Source organism: Lepidochelys olivacea (genome assembly GCF_965140295.1).
Source record: "Lepidochelys olivacea isolate rLepOli2 genome assembly, chromosome: 9".
Classification (NCBI taxonomy): Eukaryota; Metazoa; Chordata; order Testudines; family Cheloniidae; genus Lepidochelys; species Lepidochelys olivacea.
In genome coordinates this window covers 5,772,977-5,792,567 of record NC_140419.1, presented here as the reverse complement: position 1 = coordinate 5,792,567, position 19,591 = coordinate 5,772,977, and the positions used below count along the sequence as shown (strand labels likewise).

General features: G+C 52.5%; 1 protein-coding gene across 2 annotated transcripts; it reads left to right on the top strand.

Moving 5' to 3' along the window:
• The first annotated feature begins 429 nt into the window (after positions 1–429).
• On the top strand, positions 430–19,158 carry MUC4 (mucin 4, cell surface associated). Of its 2 annotated transcripts, none has more exons than XM_084638438.1 (13): positions 430–599; positions 4,146–7,028; positions 7,690–7,794; positions 8,098–8,237; positions 9,094–9,258; positions 9,652–9,807; positions 13,148–13,278; positions 14,018–14,106; positions 14,719–14,898; positions 16,110–16,262; positions 16,950–17,069; positions 17,778–17,822; positions 18,909–19,158. In XM_084638438.1, exons 1-13 carry the CDS (start codon positions 539–541, stop codon positions 18,911–18,913), a joined length of 4,233 nt encoding a protein of 1,410 aa, XP_084494564.1. In that variant the 5' UTR covers positions 430–538; the 3' UTR covers positions 18,914–19,158. The 2 variants fall into 2 exon arrangements, with proteins under 2 accessions (XP_084494564.1, XP_084494563.1); XM_084638437.1 differs by having other exon boundaries at positions 7,687–7,794.
• Positions 19,159–19,591: the final 433 nt, after the last annotated feature.

The window sequence follows — 19,591 nt, the reverse complement described above, 5'->3', positions numbered from 1 at the left end:
TCCCTTACATCCCCTTCCCAGTGTTCAGGGCCCCTAAACGGCCACCCAGGGCACCACGCCCCCGCCAGTCATGTTCTCCTGCGGTGTCCGCAGTCGCCCGTTGGGTAGCATGGGCACCCCTGGTATGCTTCTCAGCCCTGTGTGGTAGGGACCCAGGCGGGAACTCAAAGCCAAGTGCTGACGCTCGGACACTTCACTTTATTGCCGGGCACTCATGTGAGAGTGACAGGAATGTGTGTTCTCAGGGGCTGGCCAGGAACATGTACAGTAACAGGAAGCTATTGGGGAGGGGGTTTTCGGGTGGGGGTGGTGTGGGGGAAGAACATGAGGGGGCACAGGGTGTGATGCAATCATTGCAGCCCGCCTTCTTTTGTCAGCCCCTATAAGTAGCCGTGGGCGGGAGCCAGGGGATTGCACCTGTTTCATTCCAGCTCCCGGAGGACGGAGGGAGGAGACCTGCATCTCCCATTAGCTACCTTTTCCCTAGCACACTTCTCCGCCTTCGCAGATCGTACTTGTTGGCGCGCTTCACTGAGACATGGGGATGTGGAGACCAATCCCCTGGACCTTCTTAGGCTGCTGGGTGTGGATTCTACACGGTGAGTCCTGCGTTTTGCTCACTCGTATGTGTTACTGTAAACTGGATCAAGCTGCTGACACAAGCTCGCCCGGCCTCAGAGACAGGGAGGCTCAGAGGCAGAGATTGTAAGAGACTATGGCCTCTTGGTAATGTCTGAAGCTTTATTAACAGTACTCCTGCACTTTTATACCACAGTCTTTCATGAGAGGGGAGACAACTGCTTTACACAGGTAGGTCTCCTGATAGCTGGGGAAACTGAGCCAGGGAGAGTTGAGAATAGAACTTGGGCCTGATCCTGAGATCTGCTGGTCATTTCCTCCAAGGTGCTGAGAACACAGGAGTTAAGGCAGCTCCCTAGTTTGCAGGCGCTGTGCAGCATCTTGCAGGATCAAGCCCAAGAAGAGGGTGAATTAACCTGTTCTCCTTAAAAATGGCATTTGGTCCCAGGTGTTTCTCTGTAAACCCAATGCATTACAGAGGCGTTCTTTGACTGAATGCCAAAGATTTCTGGCAACAAGTTTGTGCTTTGATAAACCAGCCCCACCTCCCCAACCAGAGGGAAATATGCAAGAAGGTACAAATGACAGGCAGAGTAATACCCATGTGTTGCCCTTTGCAGAGAAGCTTCCATCAGAGGATGTGAAAGTACTTGACAAACGCGGGGATGTGTTGTTGTTCCCATTTGACAGCTAGGGAAACTGAGCTAGGGTAAGTCCCATAATGTCCTTCTCAGAGAACATAAGAACATAAGAACGGCCATACTGGGTCAGACCAAAGGTCCATCTAGCCCAGTATCCTGTCTTCGGACAGTGGCCAGTGCCAGGTGCCCCAGAGGCAATGAACAGAACAGGTAAACATCAAGTGGTCCATCCCCTGTCTCCCATTCTCAGCTTCTGGCAAACAGAGGCTAGGGACATCATCCCTGCCCATCCTGGCTAATAGCCATTGATGGACCTATCCTCCATGAATCTATCTGACTCCCTTTTGAACCCTGTTATAGTCTTGGCATTCACAACACCCTCCGGCAAGGAGTTCCAGAGGTTGACAGTGCATTGCGTGAAAAAATCCTTTTTGTGTTTGTTTTAAACCTGCTACCTATTCATTTCATTTGGTGGCTCCTTGTTCTTGTATTATGAGAAGGAGTAAATAACACTTCCTTATTTACTTTCTCTATACCACCCATGATTTTGTAGACCTTTATCATATCCCCCCTTAGTCTTCTCTTTTCCAAGCTGAAAAGTCCCAGTCTTATTAATCTCTCCTCATAGGGAAGCCGTTCTATACCCCTAATAATTTTTGTTGCCCTTTTCTGAACCTTTTCCAATTCCAATATACCTTTTTTGAGATGGGGCGACCACATCTGCACGCAGTATTCCTGATGGCCAGTTTATATCCATTTGTTCTTGTTCATAGGTACTGAGCTTAAATAATAATGCACATAAAATCTCCCCTCCACCCAAATAAATAAGCCGTGTGCTGCAGTTTACCTGTTGGTTACCCTGTGAACCAAGGGGCACGCCTGGGTCTGGGGTGGGGTGGGTGGGGGCAAGGTGCTACTCAGCATGGCTAAGGGCAGCAGGATCAGGATCTAGCAACCTGGCTTTTAACAGCTGTTAGGCAGGACGGCATCTGGCATTCTCCCCAGGAGCCTTGATTGCAGGCTTCCTGTCGTAGGCTCCCGGGTGGCTGCCTGGTCACAGCAATGGCACTGGCCGCCTAGAGAGGCACCCATATCCCACTGTGGGTCCCCTAGAAATTTGCCTATAGGGGACATAGCATCGAGAGCGTTCCCTGAAGGGGGCCCTCCGTGGTGTGTCCCATCCCGGCACCCTCAGGCAGCTGCTCACAGCTGCCAATGATTCTGGGACAGAGATACCCCCCCACTCCCCCCGGCTCTCCCTACCCACCCACATGTTCCACCTCCCTGCCCCAGGTCCCCTCCGAACCCCCAGTCCTATCTACCGTTTGTCTGCTGGAGTGTCAGCTTTTGTCCTACCCCATGTCACCTTCTGCCCCTTGGAACTGTACCCATCGAAAGGCTTAGAGGGTGGCACGGTGCTGGGGGCCTGGATGTTAATGATCTAGGTGGGGCTACGCAGAGCAGTGGTTGGCTGGCGTACAAGCAGTTATGCAAATGAGCGACTATGTATTCAGCACCTCGCTCCTTCCGCACCCTGCATGCTCCTTCCGCCTGAACAGATCCACCTACGCGAGGAGTCTGGTTGCACCATGACCAGTCAATAGACTAGCCACACAATACCTCAGCCCAGCTGCTTGGAAAATGCCCCCGTCCTATACTAACCTCTGTAGGAGTGACCGGCTTTCTCACCCCTTGCAAGTCAACTTCCCTAAAACATCTAGCTGACGGCAACGCCCAGCCTTCTCCTCACCCCCCTGAATCATCCCCCTCTTAAAATACCTGAGGGATTGAAGCACAGATTCAGACTCCTGGATGGACCAAAGATACCCTGGGTTGGATTCTCAGCCCCTTTTGCTCCCTTTACATCACTCAGGTGGGGTAAAGGGAATGTGTAACAGGCCACAAGTCCTCTGCTGGGTGGGGGAGTCTCTGGTAAGTGTAGAGCCAGCGTAGCCAACTCCTTCTCCTCCCTCTCCACAGCCCCCGGTGCAGGAGAAGGTGAGGGGGAGTGACCATAACTCTCTGGCTAGTCCCAGCTGGTACGTGGTTCCCTGGGACTGTTCTGCGCTAAGATGCACCTTGGATCAGGCTGAGACTCAGGGAGTCCCCCAGTTCTGCTACCCCCAGTGTAAGGTGGACAAAACAGGGAACTTGGCCTCCTGAGTGTTTTGGGAAAACAGCCGTTCCAGTCTGGGCCCCATCCTTGCAGTGAAGTTTGCCCCAAATTTGGCTTAGGGTAAGCAAGGTAACATGGGTGATAAGGGTCATATTTTGAAGGCTTTATACAGCACTTTCCTGCACTGTAAAGACATTAACTAATCGGTCCTCACAGCATCCCTCTGAGCTGGCTGTCACTATTCCACTCTGACAGAGAGGGAAACTGAGGCACACAACTAGTGGTTGATGGCCTGCTTTTCCAAGGGGGTGGCCACCCTCAGCTTGCCAGCAGCAGCAAAGCAAGGAACTGAACCCAGGAGTTCAGGCAATTCAGGGAGGCTGCCATGCTCGCTCTGCTGCTCAAAACCAGCAGGCTGCCCCCCCAAGGTGTCAGAATGGCGTTGCCAAGATGCCATTTGCTCATAGAAGAATGTGCCAGGCCAGGCCCATTTTTAGTAATCCTGGGGGTGGATTACCCTGGGGGGTGTGCAAAAGCCTGAAAACACAGGAAACCAATGGAAAATGTGTGACCTGCTGCCCCTGAAGGAGAAAGCACCTTATGTGGATTCCTTACCCGGCAAACGGAAGTCTAATTGAATTAGCATTGATGCCCGCTCAGTGTCTGAGCCCTTTCCCGGGCGCGCCAAAAGAACCCTGTTCGGTAGCATTGTCCTGCACAGAGAAGCAGTGAGTCGTTTGCGAACCAAGCTGGATTTATAACCAAGCTGCTTCTTAGAATTGCTTACGCCTTTGTTTCATCTCCTCCAGCCTGCGCAGACCCGGGGCCCACCTCTGCTGTCCCAGCTCCTCCAGAGAATGAGCTCACCCCTGGAGCCAGGTCTCCCCCAACGGCAGAGCGCGGTTTGCTCCGTGCCGCAAGCCTGGCAGCCCCGGAGACAGCAATCACCTCGGCAGCACAAGCTCCTCTGTCCCTGTCCGACATGGCGGCCAACGCCGGCGTGACCACGTTGCCTGGAGAAAGCGCCATTTCAAGCGACCACGCCAGCGAAGCCGGCTCCTCCTTTCCGGCAGAGGTAGCAACAGCTAGTTTGGTGTCAGCGGTGAATGGGGACAATGTAAATTCTGCCCCTGAAACAGTGTCTTCCCCGCCAGAGCCAGGGGCCAGCGGAGGTGAAGCAGCCGAGATCCCGACAGAAGAAGCAGAGACTTCAGCGAGGGCGACAAACCCTTCGCACGCCTCTTCAGAAAACGGGACAGTTGCCACAACTCCAGCAGGAGAAGCAGCCGTCACGTTGGCCTTCTTCTACTCCAGCCCAACAGACCCTCACCCGACCCTCTTCTCACCTGCCGAGCTGGAGGTAATGAGATCCGTTCCTGGCGCGCTCCCCGGGGTCACCACCTCCTCTTCTCTCTCTGCAGCTGCTGAGAACGGGAGAGCCACACCCGGCACTGGAGGGGGACCAGAGGACTTGGCATCCACTGGCACTGCTGTGTCCAGTGGAAGGCCTCTTTCTCCATTGGTGGGAGAGACGGAGTCAACTCGTGCAGCGTTCCAGTCTCCTGCCGCCCCTGCTGCTAAGGCCTTCGTTTCAGAGACCGAAAGCCCAGGGCATGATGGAGCTAGTGCTCCGGCATCCCCAGATCCACCGTCAGAGAGCGAGACAGGACGAGGAACATCTGCACCGGCAGGGGAAACATCCCCACCTGCCTTTGTAGCCGGGAGGGAAGAGGTTGGGTCATTAGGACCCGCAGAGACTGAGAGAGAGGGGCTCCCCCGAAGGGCGTTTTCTAGCATTACTGGTTCTGCTCACCCGGCTTCAGAGAGCGAGACAGTTACTGCCCCTGCAGCTCCGGAAGGAAGAGAGGAAACCCCAATATCTGTGATTGATACCCAGAGCCAACCAAATCCCTTGCCCTCTGACGCAGAGCAGAGTCTGGCTAACACAGAGGAGCTACCTACGGGAGATCCGGGGGCTTTGTCCAGTGCCAGAACTTCCCCTCATTCCTTTCTAGAGCCTGGGACGGTGACAGCCATACCTACGCCGTCGGGAGAAACGGCCCCGTCTGCCATCCCAGCTCCCAGTGACATCCCTGCCGAGCCGTCCATTTTAGAGAGTGAAAGTACAGGATCCTCCTGGGCTGGATTCTCTGGTGCTCCCAGTTCTCCCCAGGCCCCTCCAGACGCTGCAGTAGGGACAGCCCCTGTTGCTGCTGGGGCAGGAGAGGAACTGGCAAACTCTGCCCAGCCTAGTGTGAAGGGAACACCCCTTGCTCCATCAGTCCTGGAGTCTGCGTCACCCGCCGCAGCAGCCAAAGGGCCTGCGGGAGTAAATGTTTCTGGAGGCTTTGCCAGTGGGGTAGCTGCACCCTCCAGTGCAGAGCTAGCAGCCAATAGGTCAGTGAACGAGGCAGCCACAACATCTCACGCTGGCACCTGGAGTGAAACAGATCCCTCGCCCCGGGGCGCAGAGCCGAATCCAGCTCCCATGGGCGAGCTGCCAACCGGAGAACCCAGAGCGTTGGCTATGGATTCTCCTCAGCCATCCTCGGCTCGGGAGACAGCCCTGGCCCCGGCACCCTCAGGAAACGGAGAGGATATGGCTAGTCCGGTATCTGTGGCGCATGGAGAAACCCCGATTTCCAACCCCTATCTCCAGAGTGTGACAAATCCCTCACCCTCCGTCCCAGAGCTGAGTCCCGGGGACACAGCAGAGCTGCCTGCAGGAGAAACAGCAGCCGTGGCCAAAGCTGAAGCTTCCCCTCGTGCGCCCTTAGGAGACGGGACCATGCCAGGCAGACTCACTCCATCGGGAGGAACGTCCCCACCTGCCTTTGCATCTCCCAGCGGAGCCCTGGCTGAGCCGGAAACGACGGGCGATGCAACAAACGGATTGTCCGGTGCCCTGGGGGCTCCCTGTCCAGCCCCCACAAGGGAGACGTCGGCAGCCAGTGAGGGAACATCCGCGCCCGTCTTTGTAGTGCTTGGGGACCCGGCCTCTCTCCCCTCCATCTCACACTCACCGGGAGGCCCCAGCGCCATGGGTTCTGCTCCTCTGTCTTCAGCTGGCGAGAGAGAAGGAAGGGGAGACGCGGCTGCAGCCAACGAGGAAACCACCACCTCTAACCCCGATGGCCAGCCTGCGGAGGCGAGTCCAGCAAGCAGGGCAGAGCTGCCCCTGGGAGAAGGAGGTGTCTCGGCCAATGCTGAGACCTCCCCATATTCACCCTCAGGAGATGGGGGAGCCACAGGAATACACGCCCCGTCAGGGGAAACATCCCCAGCTGCCTTTGCCTCTCCCGGTGAAACCGCTGCTTGGCCCTCAGCTCCAGAGGCTGCACGGCCAGATCCTTTGTTTTCTAGTGCCCCGGTGCCCGTCCCTGCCTCTCCTGAGGGGCCGACAGTAACTGGGCCCGCTGGCGTTACGAAAGAAGCAGCCGTCTCTGCCAGTGACTCAGGAGTCCCTGCAGCATTACCAGGACTGGAGGCACGTACCGGGCAATCGCTAACGACGCTACGCCTGGCCACCTCTCGTGCTCCCTCTGCCACGGGATCCCACTCCCCTTCCCTCCATGCGGAGAAGGGGAAAATGCCCCCAGAACGGGGGGCTAACCTGGGTTCGGCTGGTGCCACCACTCCAGCACTCTCCAGAGGACGGGCAGAGACACCGTTCCCCTTCTTGGGAACAACAGGTATGTCACGCACTGATAACTAGTGTCCCCAGATGGGTTCATTTCAGGCAGTAGCACGTCGTGGGTCTCCCGAGCTCAGGTCTGGGGCACGTGGGGAGACCTGGTTTCGTGGGCAGTGTGGGACAGGGGCCCCCGGGATGGCAGATGGCCAGGGTGGAAGCCATGTTGGTTTTGTGGAGCTCAGTTATGGAGGGTTACTTAGTGTCTTCTGTGAAAGGCCCGGGTCCTAAATGGAAGTGAGGAATTCAGCGCTTGTGATAGGAGCCTCATAATATTTACTCACGTCTTTGATCTGTACTTTATTTGTGCCTAGCACCTCGGAAACAATGGCCGATACCCCACTAGGCCTCTCCCTGTCAATGCAGGTTTGGGTAAAGCCTTGATCTCCGAATACTTTCACAGCCTGCTTTCCAACCTAGCCTTTCCCTTTTCGCTGCTGGCCCAAATAACTGAGTGCTGCTGAGGCTAGTTATGTACTTGACCATCTGGCCACGTGTCAGGTAGTCGAACACCTAAGTTATATCATTTGTGCCTGTAATAAGTTGCAGAGGTGTGAAAACGGGCCGTAAAAACCCAACTTGTGACGTAAACATCGAGGGTTCTGAGTGGCGTGTGATTTCCCCTCCCAACTCCTGAGATATTGCTTTGGTTGTGTCAGCAGCCCTTCGGTCCGATACTAGAGCAGGGTCTGACCAGGAGCGAACAGCGTCTGTTTCAGCTGGGACCAGAGAAGCCACTACAAGTGGTACAGGACAGTCAGCAACACGTAAGTCACCTACCATGGATTTCTGAGCAAGAGACAGATTTCTGCAACCGAACACGACCTCCACTGTCCCCCTGATGATTTACCCCCGTACAATAACACCTGCTGCTCTGCGGCTGACTCATTGCAGCATCGGGGTCCCCTCGGACCCGAATCCTATGGTCTAAGGAACCCGCCTTAATTCCACGCTGCTTCCCCTGCCCAAACCAGGTCTTTTGGTCCCCTGCCATCTGCTCAGTCCCTTTGATATTTGAAAGTCTTCAGCGAGTGAACTAAAGGAAGCTGCTTGTAATCATTGTGTTTTAGTTACAGCTGTGCCACTGTATCCGTATGGAGCAAAGGAAACCGATAAGCAATTCGTGGAAAGAAGAATGGATTTTAACTCCCCTGTGTTCAAACCCGAGATTGGGTTCCCACTTGGGAAAACGCTGCATGATTCCCTATACGTGAGTCTAAATGAGATGTGCACTTGGCCAGTCCTTTGGAAACGGACAAAGATCTATTGGAACTGGCACAGTGTATTAAGATTTTAGCTGGTCGGGGATAAATGTGGGGTTTTTTTTCTTCATTTTCAACAAATGTGGATTAATTTTTGTAGAAATAAAAATCATTTTTATTGGTGGTTGGAAAAACTATTCCTTGGATTTTATCTCCCATGTCTGGGCCAGGGGTGTTTTCATGGGATTTAGAGGATTTATTAAGATCAGAGTCACTTTCTAATTAAAAAAAAAAAAGTTTTGCAATGAAGCAGTAAAAAATTAAACTACAGTGGGGGCTCCCTTTTCCCCCAGTGCCTGCATGGCATCTGGCTCAGTGCGGGCCTGGCCGGTGACTGGATCTGCTAGGCACTTCAGCAATATAAACAGCGGTAATAATGATCGAATACACACTTCAGTTAGGTCTGATCCCCAAAACCCCTAAAGTCAACGGGCGTCTTTCTATTGACTTCAGTGGACTCTGCAGCAAGCCCATAACTCTCTGTCTACACAGCAAAGGAAAACCCGCAGCTGGCCTGTGCCAGCCGACTTGGGCTCATGGGGCTGTTCCATTGCTGTGTAGATGTCTGGGCTTGGGCTGGAGCCTGAGCTCTGGGAACCTCCCACCTTGCAGGGTCCTAGAGCCCAGGCTCCAGATGGCTACCCAGCAGTGAAGCAGCCCCGCAGCCCAAGCCCTGCGAGCCGGTGTCGGCAGGCACAGGCCAGCTGCGGGTGTCTCGTGGCTGTGGAGACAGACCTTGTGCCTCGTTAGGCATTATTTCATCTCTCCCGTGAAGGAGCTAATGTAAGGAATACTGTCGTTTAGTTTACAGACAATGGACAAATCATTTTCCCAGCCTCGGACAGTGACATGTTCCCGTCTCCAAACCCACCTCCCGGAGGATTTACTGGCCATGAGAAAGTACCAATGGTCGCTGTGTTTTGGGCTAACGCGGATTTCTCCGAAGGCGTTGGCACCATGTTTTACCAGGTCAGTTTTTACACGTGGTGAGGCCCAGCGAGACGTGCTCAACGGCAGGCTCAGTTAGGCTGCCCTTCTTCGCATTATGCAGCGTATGATTTAGCAAGTTGTTGAATAGCCTGCCGCTGTGGAGATGACCGAGCAGTGGGGTTTACAGGCCTTGCCAGATTCAGCAGTTCCTGCTGGTCCCCTAACGTCTGAGTCCATCCTCACTCGGCATGAAATTCGCCCCTTTGCAGAGGGTCTGCGTAAGGCCTAAGCATCGTTTAAGTCCTTAGTCAATGGGAGGAATGCTTGAGTGAGCCGGGGGGGTTCCGGTCGCCTTTGATACCTTCGCATGCCTAATGCTAGTTCTGCACTTCCCTGCCCTGGAGGTGTAACATACCTGTGCAAAACCCACAGGAGTTTGTTACTCTGGATTCTGCCGAACACCCGTTTGTCCAAGACGTGGAGGCCAAGATTCGGCGATACCTGAAGACTTCGTACTCTGCAAAATGGACCCTTAAGATCACCTGGGAGAAGGCCCCGGCCTTTCCAGCACGGCAGCCTGTCACTCGGGTAAGTGGCCACGTGGGCTTCAGGAAGCTATTGTCAAAGTGGCTTCCTGCCCCGTACCTCCCAGTCTTGGTCAGGCTTAGGCTGCTGCATTGTGTCTGTGTCCTGTGATACACGGGGCATATTTAGACACCCCCGGCAGCTTTTCTCAAGAGCGCTGTTACTTCTGGATTGGTCTGGATCGATTTCCAAATGTTCTGGGGAACTTCTGAGGAAGGACGATTCAGTGATTAGGATGCTAGTCTGGGACTCGGAAAAGTTGGGTTCAGTTTACTGCTCCACTACACAGGTCCCATGTGACCTTGGGCAAGTCCCTGTCTCTCTGTGCCTCAGTTTCCCATGTGTAAAATGGGACAGTACCTACATTAAACACTGTGAAGTGCTCAGATGCTCATGACGAGGGCCAGATGACCTACGATAGACTGAGTTTGTGAACTTAGAGCGGGCATGAATTCAGAACCCGTGGTACCATTACTCCTGTGCACTCGTTGGGAGAAGCAAGTTAACTTTTGAGTGTTTCACTTGAACATTTATCAAAGATAAATTCACTCCATGCATGAGACCTATGCAAAAGAGGGCTTAGGTGGGTCTCTAGATAAAGCCCCCTATGCTCACTTTTCATTGAGACACCCTAAGTAATATAATCTTTCTGTTTGTTACATGATCAATTGCGTACGGAGCTGATCAAAAACTATCACATGTTGAAACCAATTTTTAAGTTTTTTGTTTCAAACCCTTTGAAATAAGCCCGTTTTTTGGTGATCTGGAATTATTTTTCAAAATATATTTTCAATTTGGCATTTATACACATTTTTATTGGAAACCTTTTCAAAGTGGTTATGGGAAGCTTTGCTTGACCAAAAGAGCTATTTTCAGTAAATTAAAGTGTTTGACAATTTTAATAACATTTTTGATAAAACCTTAGACCTAAAATGTCACAACGCTTGTTAGAGAGCTTATTCCTTCACTCTCCCACTTCCCTGCTCCTTCTCACATGAACAGAGAGCAACAATACCCGAAGTCCAAAGGTGCAAACAATTCGATGTTTATTGGGGTGAACTTCCAGCAACCATGATTCCAGTTTCCTTCCTTAGTGTCCCCCTTCCCCGCTCTGACACCACAGAACCTTACGCCTGTGTCCCTGTTCCCATTTCCCCACCCCCATTCCCTGTTCCCATTTCCCCCTTTAGCAAAACATGATTCCAGTTTCCCCAGTCCCATTCCCTGTTCCCATTTCCCACCCACCCACATCCTGATTGACTGCAGACTATATGGTAAAAGCGTGAGTTCTGCTTAGCTATGCCTTAGCCAATCATTATCTCTGAAATTTAACTAACCAATCCTAACATAAAAAGAAAAGGAGGACTTGTGGCACCTTAGAGACTAACCAATTTATTAGAGCATGAGCTTTCGTGAGCTACAGCTCACTTCCTCAGATGCATATCGTGGAAACTGCAGCAGGCTTTATATATACACACAGAGAATATGAAACAATACCTATTCCCACCCCACTGTCCTGCTGGTAATAGCTTATCTAAAGTGATTTCCAGCACAAATCCAGGTTTTCTCACCCTCCACCCCCCCACACAAATTCACTCTCCTGCTGGTGATAGCCCATCCAAAGTGACAACTCTTTACACAATGTGCATGACAATCAAGCTGGGCTATTTCCTGCATAAATCCAGGTTCTCACATCCCCCCCACCCCCATACACACACAAACTCACTCTCCTGCTGGTAATAGCTCATCCAAACTGACCACTCTTCAAGTTAAAATCCAAGTTAAACCAGAACATCTGGGGGGGGGGGGTAGGAAAAAACAAGAGGAAACAGGCTACCTTGCATAATGACTTAGCATTAGTATCCAATTGGATACTATTAATTTAGGCTTAAATAGAGACTTGGAGTGGCTAAGTCATTATGCAAGGTAGCCTGTTTCCTCTTGTTTTTTCCTACCCCCCCCCCCCAGATGTTCTGGTTTAACTTGGATTTTAACTTGAAGAGTGGTCAGTTTGGATGAGCTATTACCAGCAGGAGAGTGAGTTTGTGTGTGTATGGGGGTGGGGGGGATGTGAGAACCTGGATTTATGCAGGAAATAGCCCAGCTTGATTGTCATGCACATTGTGTAAAGAGTTGTCACTTTGGATGGGCTATCACCAGCAGGAGAGTGAATTTGTGTGGGGGGGTGGAGGGTGAGAAAACCTGGATTTGTGCTGGAAATCACTTTAGATAAGCTATTACCAGCAGGACAGTGGGGTGGGAATAGGTATTGTTTCATATTCTCTGTGTATATATAAAGCCTGCTGCAGTTTCCACGATATGCATCTGAGGAAGTGAGCTGTAGCTCACGAAAGCTTATGCTCTAATAAATTGGTTAGTCTCTAAGGTGCCACAAGTCCTCCTTTTCTTTTTGCGAATACAGACTAACACGGCTGTTACTCTGAATCCTAACATATTGTTAACATGATTAGCTAACCAATTATATCCCACCACCTTAATTAGTTTACACCCAGCAAAATTAATTATACAGCAGACAGAAACAATCACAGAACCAGACAGAGATTATACAGACAAACAATGGCAAAGGGGGAACTATAATGACAAAACAATACAGAAGTGAGGATTTCACACCCCAGCTATTGATAAGTGAGTTCTTGCCAGGCAGGATGCTATCAAACTACGTTTCCTTTCACATCTTCTAGGCACTTCCCTTTCTCTGGAGGCAATCGGCATTGTCAGGACAGGATTGTATCCTAACAGCCCAATAGCACCTTATTTCAATGTGATTAGTTTGGAATGTGAGGAGGTGACCGGTCGCTTCCCAGTTTATGGCTGCCTCTGCTGCTTAGCCAGAGGCCTTAGCCTAAGCACAGGGCCTCAGACTGTCACAGTAAGAGAAGGCCCTTACACCGGCAGACAGTGATTTTGATTCTTTCTTTTATACCTCTATAACTAGCCAAGTGATAAGAATACACTTAAATTCTTAGAGTACAGGCCTTTACAGACAGGCCTGAATATCTATATCCTAACAATGCTTTCCATGAAAAATAAGAAATGTTGACAATTTTTGGTGGCCAAGTTTGCTTGCCCATTCTTTGGTGGCCTGTGACACTTATTTCGAGAATTACACCTGTTGTTGCTTCCTGTGTCAGGTTTTTATTACTGCCATGCTTTCCGGGAGTTGCACAGATTCACCCTTACGCCCCATTGTCAGAACAGAGAATTCCTCTTTAGCATTAGTGCTGTTTATTGCCTCTCACTGAATAGTGATTTGTACCCCCTCATTTACACTTTGTGGAACACAGCCCCTTCTTCCTTACCCGCACATTTTGTGTTTCTCTAGACAAACACATACCAGGCTGTCCTCACCACGGATGGAATCAAGTCTTATGTCCTCATCCTTTACCAAGATGGCGGCATGCAATGGGATTACACCAAGATGGGTTTGACCAATGTGCTGATGGGCTACTCCAGGTGCTGTATGCTCACTCCTCTATGGAGCCATTAATTCGAATCCCAATTACCCTTTTGCAGCTGGGTAACATTGCAACCTCAGAACTACCATAATGTGCCGTTGACCGTGCCCTTCTGTCTCCCGAGGGTGTTGTGTAGTTCAAATCCAGGCGACCCCTTTGAAGGCTGAGGATTTACAAATATAACTGAGCATTGGGTGTCTTGTGAACTTTGGACTGATCACAATTAAGGGATCTGTCCATTGCTTTGCTTGCAAGTTAATGAATGAGAGAGTCACTCCCGGCTGACTCTCTCCAGATCCAGAGACCAGCACAGGCTTTCAGTCTTTTAGTCTAGATGAAGCCAAACAAGTCCAATACGACTCAAAGTCAAGTTCCCCTGGGAGAAAGCAGAGTGTGTGTGTCTCCTCAGTAACAGGCTACACTCAATGGCGGCAGTTCTCTGCACACTCCGTGAAACCTTAAAAGCAGCCCTACCCCGCCAGCAAAGGCATGGAAGCTTCAGAGCGTTCAGCACCATAGCTGCTTCCTGGCGAGACGGCCATAGGCTCAGCCCTGTGCTCTGTGAGTTGGGGGTGCTTCTCCGTTGATCAGCTGTGTGCCCCCATCCCCCCTGCGTATGAGGTGGGCGATGGGATTGGCAGGCCGGGAGTTGTTCCTAGAGAACTTGCTGGGGCTGGTGTGGAGACGAACCCTGCTCCTGCCAGGAAGGGTGATGTAGGGTTTGCTTTGTTGTTCAGCGGGGATGGACTTTACCGAAATGCTGATCTGACCCGAAGGCCCCCAGCCGCCAAATATCGCCCCGACCAGGTCAGAGGCTACAACACAGGTATGGGCACCGCAGCCAAAGGGTTTCCTTCTGCTGCTGAGTGGAGATGGGCAAAGACTGTGCCGAGGTGAGAGATTCCCAGGTTCTCCCAGACGCTGTGGGTGAACTCCTGGCTCTCTTGAAACCAGGGCAAAACTCCCAGGGCTGTCAGTGGGACCAATCTTTCACGGTGAGTTACTGGTCCCTGATGAACCGCTGAATGGCCACCTGGATGTTCAGCTAACTCCCCAGGAATGCCCCTTGCGCGGTACTGGACCCAGGCAGACATGCCCCTCAGGACTGGCTGCGCCCATGGCCTGTTACTTTGCAAACCGGGGATGATTCCTACGTCCACTCACAGTGACAGTGCCTAGCTGAGAGACCATCCCCGAGCGACCGCGATGGTGCTTTCAGACTCGGAGCGTGAGTTTCTGGAGCGTTCCAATGGCGACATTCGGAGGCTGTAACAAGGCCCGGGTTACCACCCCATTTCAGAAAATATCACCAGTTAGTCTCCTGTATGGTCAGAGCTGTCCAAGAACTCAGCTTAGTCAAGTCTCTCTCTGCCTGAGCGAGTACAATCTTGCTGTTGACTCAGTAGAAGGCAAAACCTGTTGATTGTTTTTGCCCTAGATCTGCGTGGGCTGTGGATATACAGTCTAGCCAGTCATGTGCGTGTGAACTACAGACTGAGGTGTCTGGCCTGGCTTAGCACCCAGCAAGATCCAGCGGGTTGGAACAAGGATCTGCCGTCCTGCCCTTGCTCTCTGCGACATGGAGCGTTGGATCGGCACTACCGACAGAGCCGAGGAGGTGGGGTATGCTGACAATGCCAGGGCCAGATGGGCCTGTTAGATCTAGTCCTCACCACGCTCTGAGCAAGGTTAGCTCTAACATGGCACCTCGCTTCACTGTGAATGAGATGGACTCATGGCTTCTCCTTACGAGGCTGTTACGGGTTAGTATGGAGAAAGCTCCTGCCCCACAGAGAGGGCCGGACCTGCTCGTCTCCATAGAGACCCAGCAGCCGAGAAGGGGTGCAATCCCCCCAGTACCTCTTCCCCTGCAATGACAGGGAATTAGTTACGTGGACCCATCCCTCCCTAAGCAATGATCCCAGCTCAGCTCTTGTGGGGAGAGAGAATCCCGGTTCCTGCCAGCGGATATACAACTCACCATGGGTCCCAAGCCCATTCAGGCCCCAAACTCTGTCCCCTGTAGTTTTGGGCTGTCTTCTCAAGAATGGTGCTTAGCCATTTTATCTCGTTTATCCTCAAAACACCCCTAGGGGCAGGCAAGCATTGGTAATTAACTCTGTACACAGTGGGGAGACTGAGGCACTGCAGGGTCCATGAACCCTCTCTCCTGCTGTGATCTGAGACAGGTCAAAGACAGGCCACACCCAGCCTGTGTGCCCAGCACTCGACCAGGCTACTTTGTCTGGGATTTAGCCTTTGCAGGTGAATTGATACTGTTTGCTCATGTCTCCCCTTTGCGAGCGAAGCATTGCCTAGAGAGGCTTGAAAGAGACAGCAGCAGGAAATTCACCCAGCTCCAACTTCACTCGGTCCCTCTATCCGTTTACACTCGGTTGTAATTTAATGATTCTGGGGTGTGTCTCTGCCCCGCCCCCCCTTACGTTTGTTGCTGCAGCGTGAGTGGACCCTGGAATCACCACAGCCCGCAGCAGCCACGATGCATAATGAATTGACCCGGGCTGTGATAAGGGGCCGTCAAAGGTCCTGAATGCCCAGTTAGAAACCAGGTATTGCTGGATATCCCCATTGCATGGTGAGCTGGAGAATAAATCCCGACACAAGAGTATGTGAGTTCAGGGGCTCAGAGGAGCTTTGTGGGAACTGGCTTGCTAAGATCCTGAGTCAAAGCCTGCTGAAATCCAGGGGAACCTTTCCATGACTTCACTGGGCTTTGGGTTGGGCTGGAAACCCAGGGGCTGCACTGCCAGAGAGGCCTTTTGTGCTGCACGGCTCCGGGGCTGCCGCGCAACTGGTGGGTTGTTGCAGGTTTGGCGGACGACCGTGTGACGATGCTGTATCCAGCCTCCCCGAACCAATACGGCGCCGGTGTCCGCTGTCTCTACAACAGCCAGAACGAGCTCGTTGACGGGCGGCAGGAGAGATCCTGGAAGGACTCACGCCAAGTGTCCCCCGACCGTGGTAAGCGCGTCTGAGGAGTTTTGGCAACTGGCTCCCCCGTCGTGCAACGGGAGCCACGTGGGCTGGGCCTTCCTCAGCTTTTTGGTGATTTTTCCACGGACATTAAGATTTTTCTTTGACTGTCTGGGTAGCTGTGAGGCCAGTGGGTGCCTGCCCAGTGCAATTCCCAACCTGTTACTAACTGGTCCACACCAAGTGCTGGAGGCACGAGACAGGGCAGACCAGGTTGCAGCGGGATCGGCGTATTACTAAGATCAGATCCCGCTAATGAGAATAATGTCACTAAATTGCTCTGAAATATGAGTTCCCGGTGTTTGACATTTTTTCACTCGAAAGGGCTTGGGGTGGAGTTCCTGGGTTAATTAAAATGCCCTCTTGGCTCTAATGGAAGAGTTAGGTGAGCAAAGACTGCAGGATTGGGCCCCCCGCGCTGCATCACACGGCTGATTCGGCATTTGCCATTGCTCATAAACAAGGCTTATGAACCGTTTTAACTTCTCTGCACATCAGCTTTTGTCAGTTTGTCTGCTAAGGGAGGAGCGACGCGTGGGACCCAATCCAAGAGCTACTGACAGAAATGGGGTGTTTTCTTCACTGACTCCAAGGGGCATCGGATTCTGCCCAGTTTCCTGGCAGATGTTTGTAACCTTTCCCTGTGTAACACTGCGCTGTAATTTCCATCTCCAGATACAGAGTTAAAGTTGCATGACTGGTGTTGCCGGCAGGCGGGGAGCCCCCAGCTCTGTGCTAAGTACAGTCAGAAGAGACCAAAGATCAGCTGTGCTGGATACAGGCTGCCAAACCAAAGTGAGTTCCTGGAGCTGGGACGCAGGGAGTGCACCTGTCATCTGCCAGCTTAGGCGTGATTCTCCTAGGGGCTGGGGGCTGAACGTTAATGCACCTTTGGCTAGTTTAACAACAGCCAGCAGCAAAAGCTAAAAGCACTCCAGAGAATCCGTGCATGGGTCGCTTTCTGTCTCCACCTTTACGTTATTTTCATCCCCTTGTACTGAGTTCTCTGCACACCTGGTGTCAAGATTTCCAAGCAGAACCCACTGGGCCAGGTGAGGATTTTTACAGAATCTGGAGCTGGTTGGCTCTATGGGTCTCAGCTTGTATGGTTGTACTTTGGACATCCATAGGACAGGGGAAAAGGTTGCAGTGAAATGGATCTCTGTGTAGCGGGCCAGCGCCAGGCCTATGCACTACTGAAGTGCCACAGGGAGAAATTTACACAGTGTAAAACTGTTCACGCTCAGTTTTTCATGCCTTCTTCTTGAGCTGGCTACTGTTGAAGCCCGGAGACTAGACTCAATGGGTCACTGCTCAGAGCCAGTATAGCAAGTCATATGCTTCTTGGTAAAAGCTCTGATTTCTCCTGCACCGATCATGTTATTAGACCAGGATCCCAGCTTGTTAATAAGCTGTCACAATCGGAGGATGCTAGACTCAAGTGAGAGTAAAGAACAACGCGATGCCAGCCCACACCATTTCCTCTCTTTCTTTCTCCAACAGCAAGGTCCTCAGAAGAGGCAGAGAGCTATTCCGAGGAAGGAAGAGGTGAGCACGCTGGGCGGGGCCGGGCTTTGCGTTCCTTCCTGTACCCTGGTCCCCTGGCCCGAGAACTTTCTTACTAGCTGAAAGCAGGCAGAGCAGCTCGGAGAACTGGGGAGCTCCACCAGCAGGCAGACGTGGAGGAGCTGATTTGTCCAGGATGCTGAGCACCTGCAGCACCAGTGAAAGCCAACGGGAGCTGTGGGTGCTGAGTGCAGGAACTGGATTCCTGCAGTGCCCCACCAGGGCCTTTGTTGTTTTATGGGGCTTCCAGCCCCAAGGTGTGCAGGGAGCAAGGGACCCTCAGCGGAGGGAGCTGCATTTCCTCAGAGCACAGGATCTGTCGGTATAAATGTGCCTGGTCGGTTTTGCGAGGGGGGCAGTAAGTGAGCAATTTGTGTGGATCCTAACTGTGCTGCCCCATGGGTGGTAGCTCACTAGCCTTGTTCCCTGGCAGCTGTGGTCATTGCTTTCGCATCCTGGGCTCTGGCTTTTGTGATACACTCCCCAGGGGCTGGTCCTGGGGCTAACGCCCGTTGAAATCAATAGGAGTGATGCACCTAAAGAAGCTGGATCTTTGAAGATCCGGGCCTGGTTCATTCTGTCCAATGCGTTTGCCATGGCCAGGGAGACAAAGAGCCGACAGCTGTCCCGTGTTATTGCACGATCCTCTCATTTTCATCAACTCCCCCCACCCCTTGGCGAGAGGAAACGCGGGTCGCGCTGATTTCACTCGTGCTGGGACGGGCGTCGCTAGTCATGTACGATTTCTGTGGGGTTTGTTCACTGACTGGTCTGCAGCTTGGAAGCCTGCCAGGATTTTCCTGGCATGAGCAGGACAAATTTTCGCACATGGGTGTTATTCCGCAAGCCGGGTAGCGAATGTCCCATTTCAGCCACCTCCGTGCTGCTGCAGGTGTGGGTCTAGGCTCGCTACGTGAAGGCAGTTATGCCATGGGCCAATGTTCGACACTTCAAGCTAGGTCCCGCCATCTTCATTTCAGGCCTTCCGGTAAACGACGGTTAGGTACGCCTGCTGGTGGTGGTGTTTCTTTAGCAGAAGCCCTTGGCGCTTCTTTTTATTCGTTACAGATTGAGACTCCATCTGCTCCAGGCCTTTGGCTGTTCTCCACGGCCACCCTCGCCCCTGCTTCGCTAAATGGGACCCGTAAAGAACCCGTAACACGATGGGAGATCTCCTCCGTGGAGGGTAGGGCTGAAGCGTTCCCGATTCGCAGAGCTGCTGGGACGCTCTGGGGGGGAAATCCGGCAGGTTTTGTAAGAGGGCGTCCGTGTTACCCAAAGAGCAATTCCTCTTTGCAAATAAAGACTTGGAAGAGTATTCGCACCAGTGACCGAGCACGCTGCTGGCACACGGAACACGCAGTCCGACCTGGCGGTGGCAGGAACGCCGACCATCGGGGTATTCGAGCACCAGCGTAGGGGGTCACCCGGGCCCGTGCCCATGGCTGGGGAACCTGCTACGGGGGGAGGTCACTGGTGCGCTGTGGAATGCTTTTCTCTGTGGTGGATCACCACTGAACAGCGTTTCAAAGGGAGTGAAAGGAAGAGTGAGAGGGGGGCTGCTGGCTGCAAAAGGAGGGAGCTGCAAGCAGAAGGGAAGGAACCACAAAGCCAGGAGAGCCACTTAACCTTGGACAAAAGGGCTGCTCCTGCTGGACTGGCTCCTGTGACTAGTGCCAGTGACATCAGGCAGCTGGAGAGCGGGTTGTTGTGAGCGTTTGACAGTCAGTAACTCTGGCCCGTGGCACGTT

Excerpts from the sequence above, each read along its gene's own strand:
- MUC4 (XM_084638437.1), top strand. The coding sequence starts at position 539 with ATGGGGATGTGGAGACCAATCCCCTGGACCTTCTTAGGCTGCTGGGTG. Across the intron at positions 16,263-16,949 it reads CCAAGTGTCCCCCGACCGTG|ATACAGAGTTAAAGTTGCAT; the intron begins GTAAGCGCGTCT and ends TTCCATCTCCAG. Across the intron at positions 17,070-17,777 it reads ATACAGGCTGCCAAACCAAA|CAAGGTCCTCAGAAGAGGCA; the intron begins GTGAGTTCCTGG and ends TTTCTCCAACAG.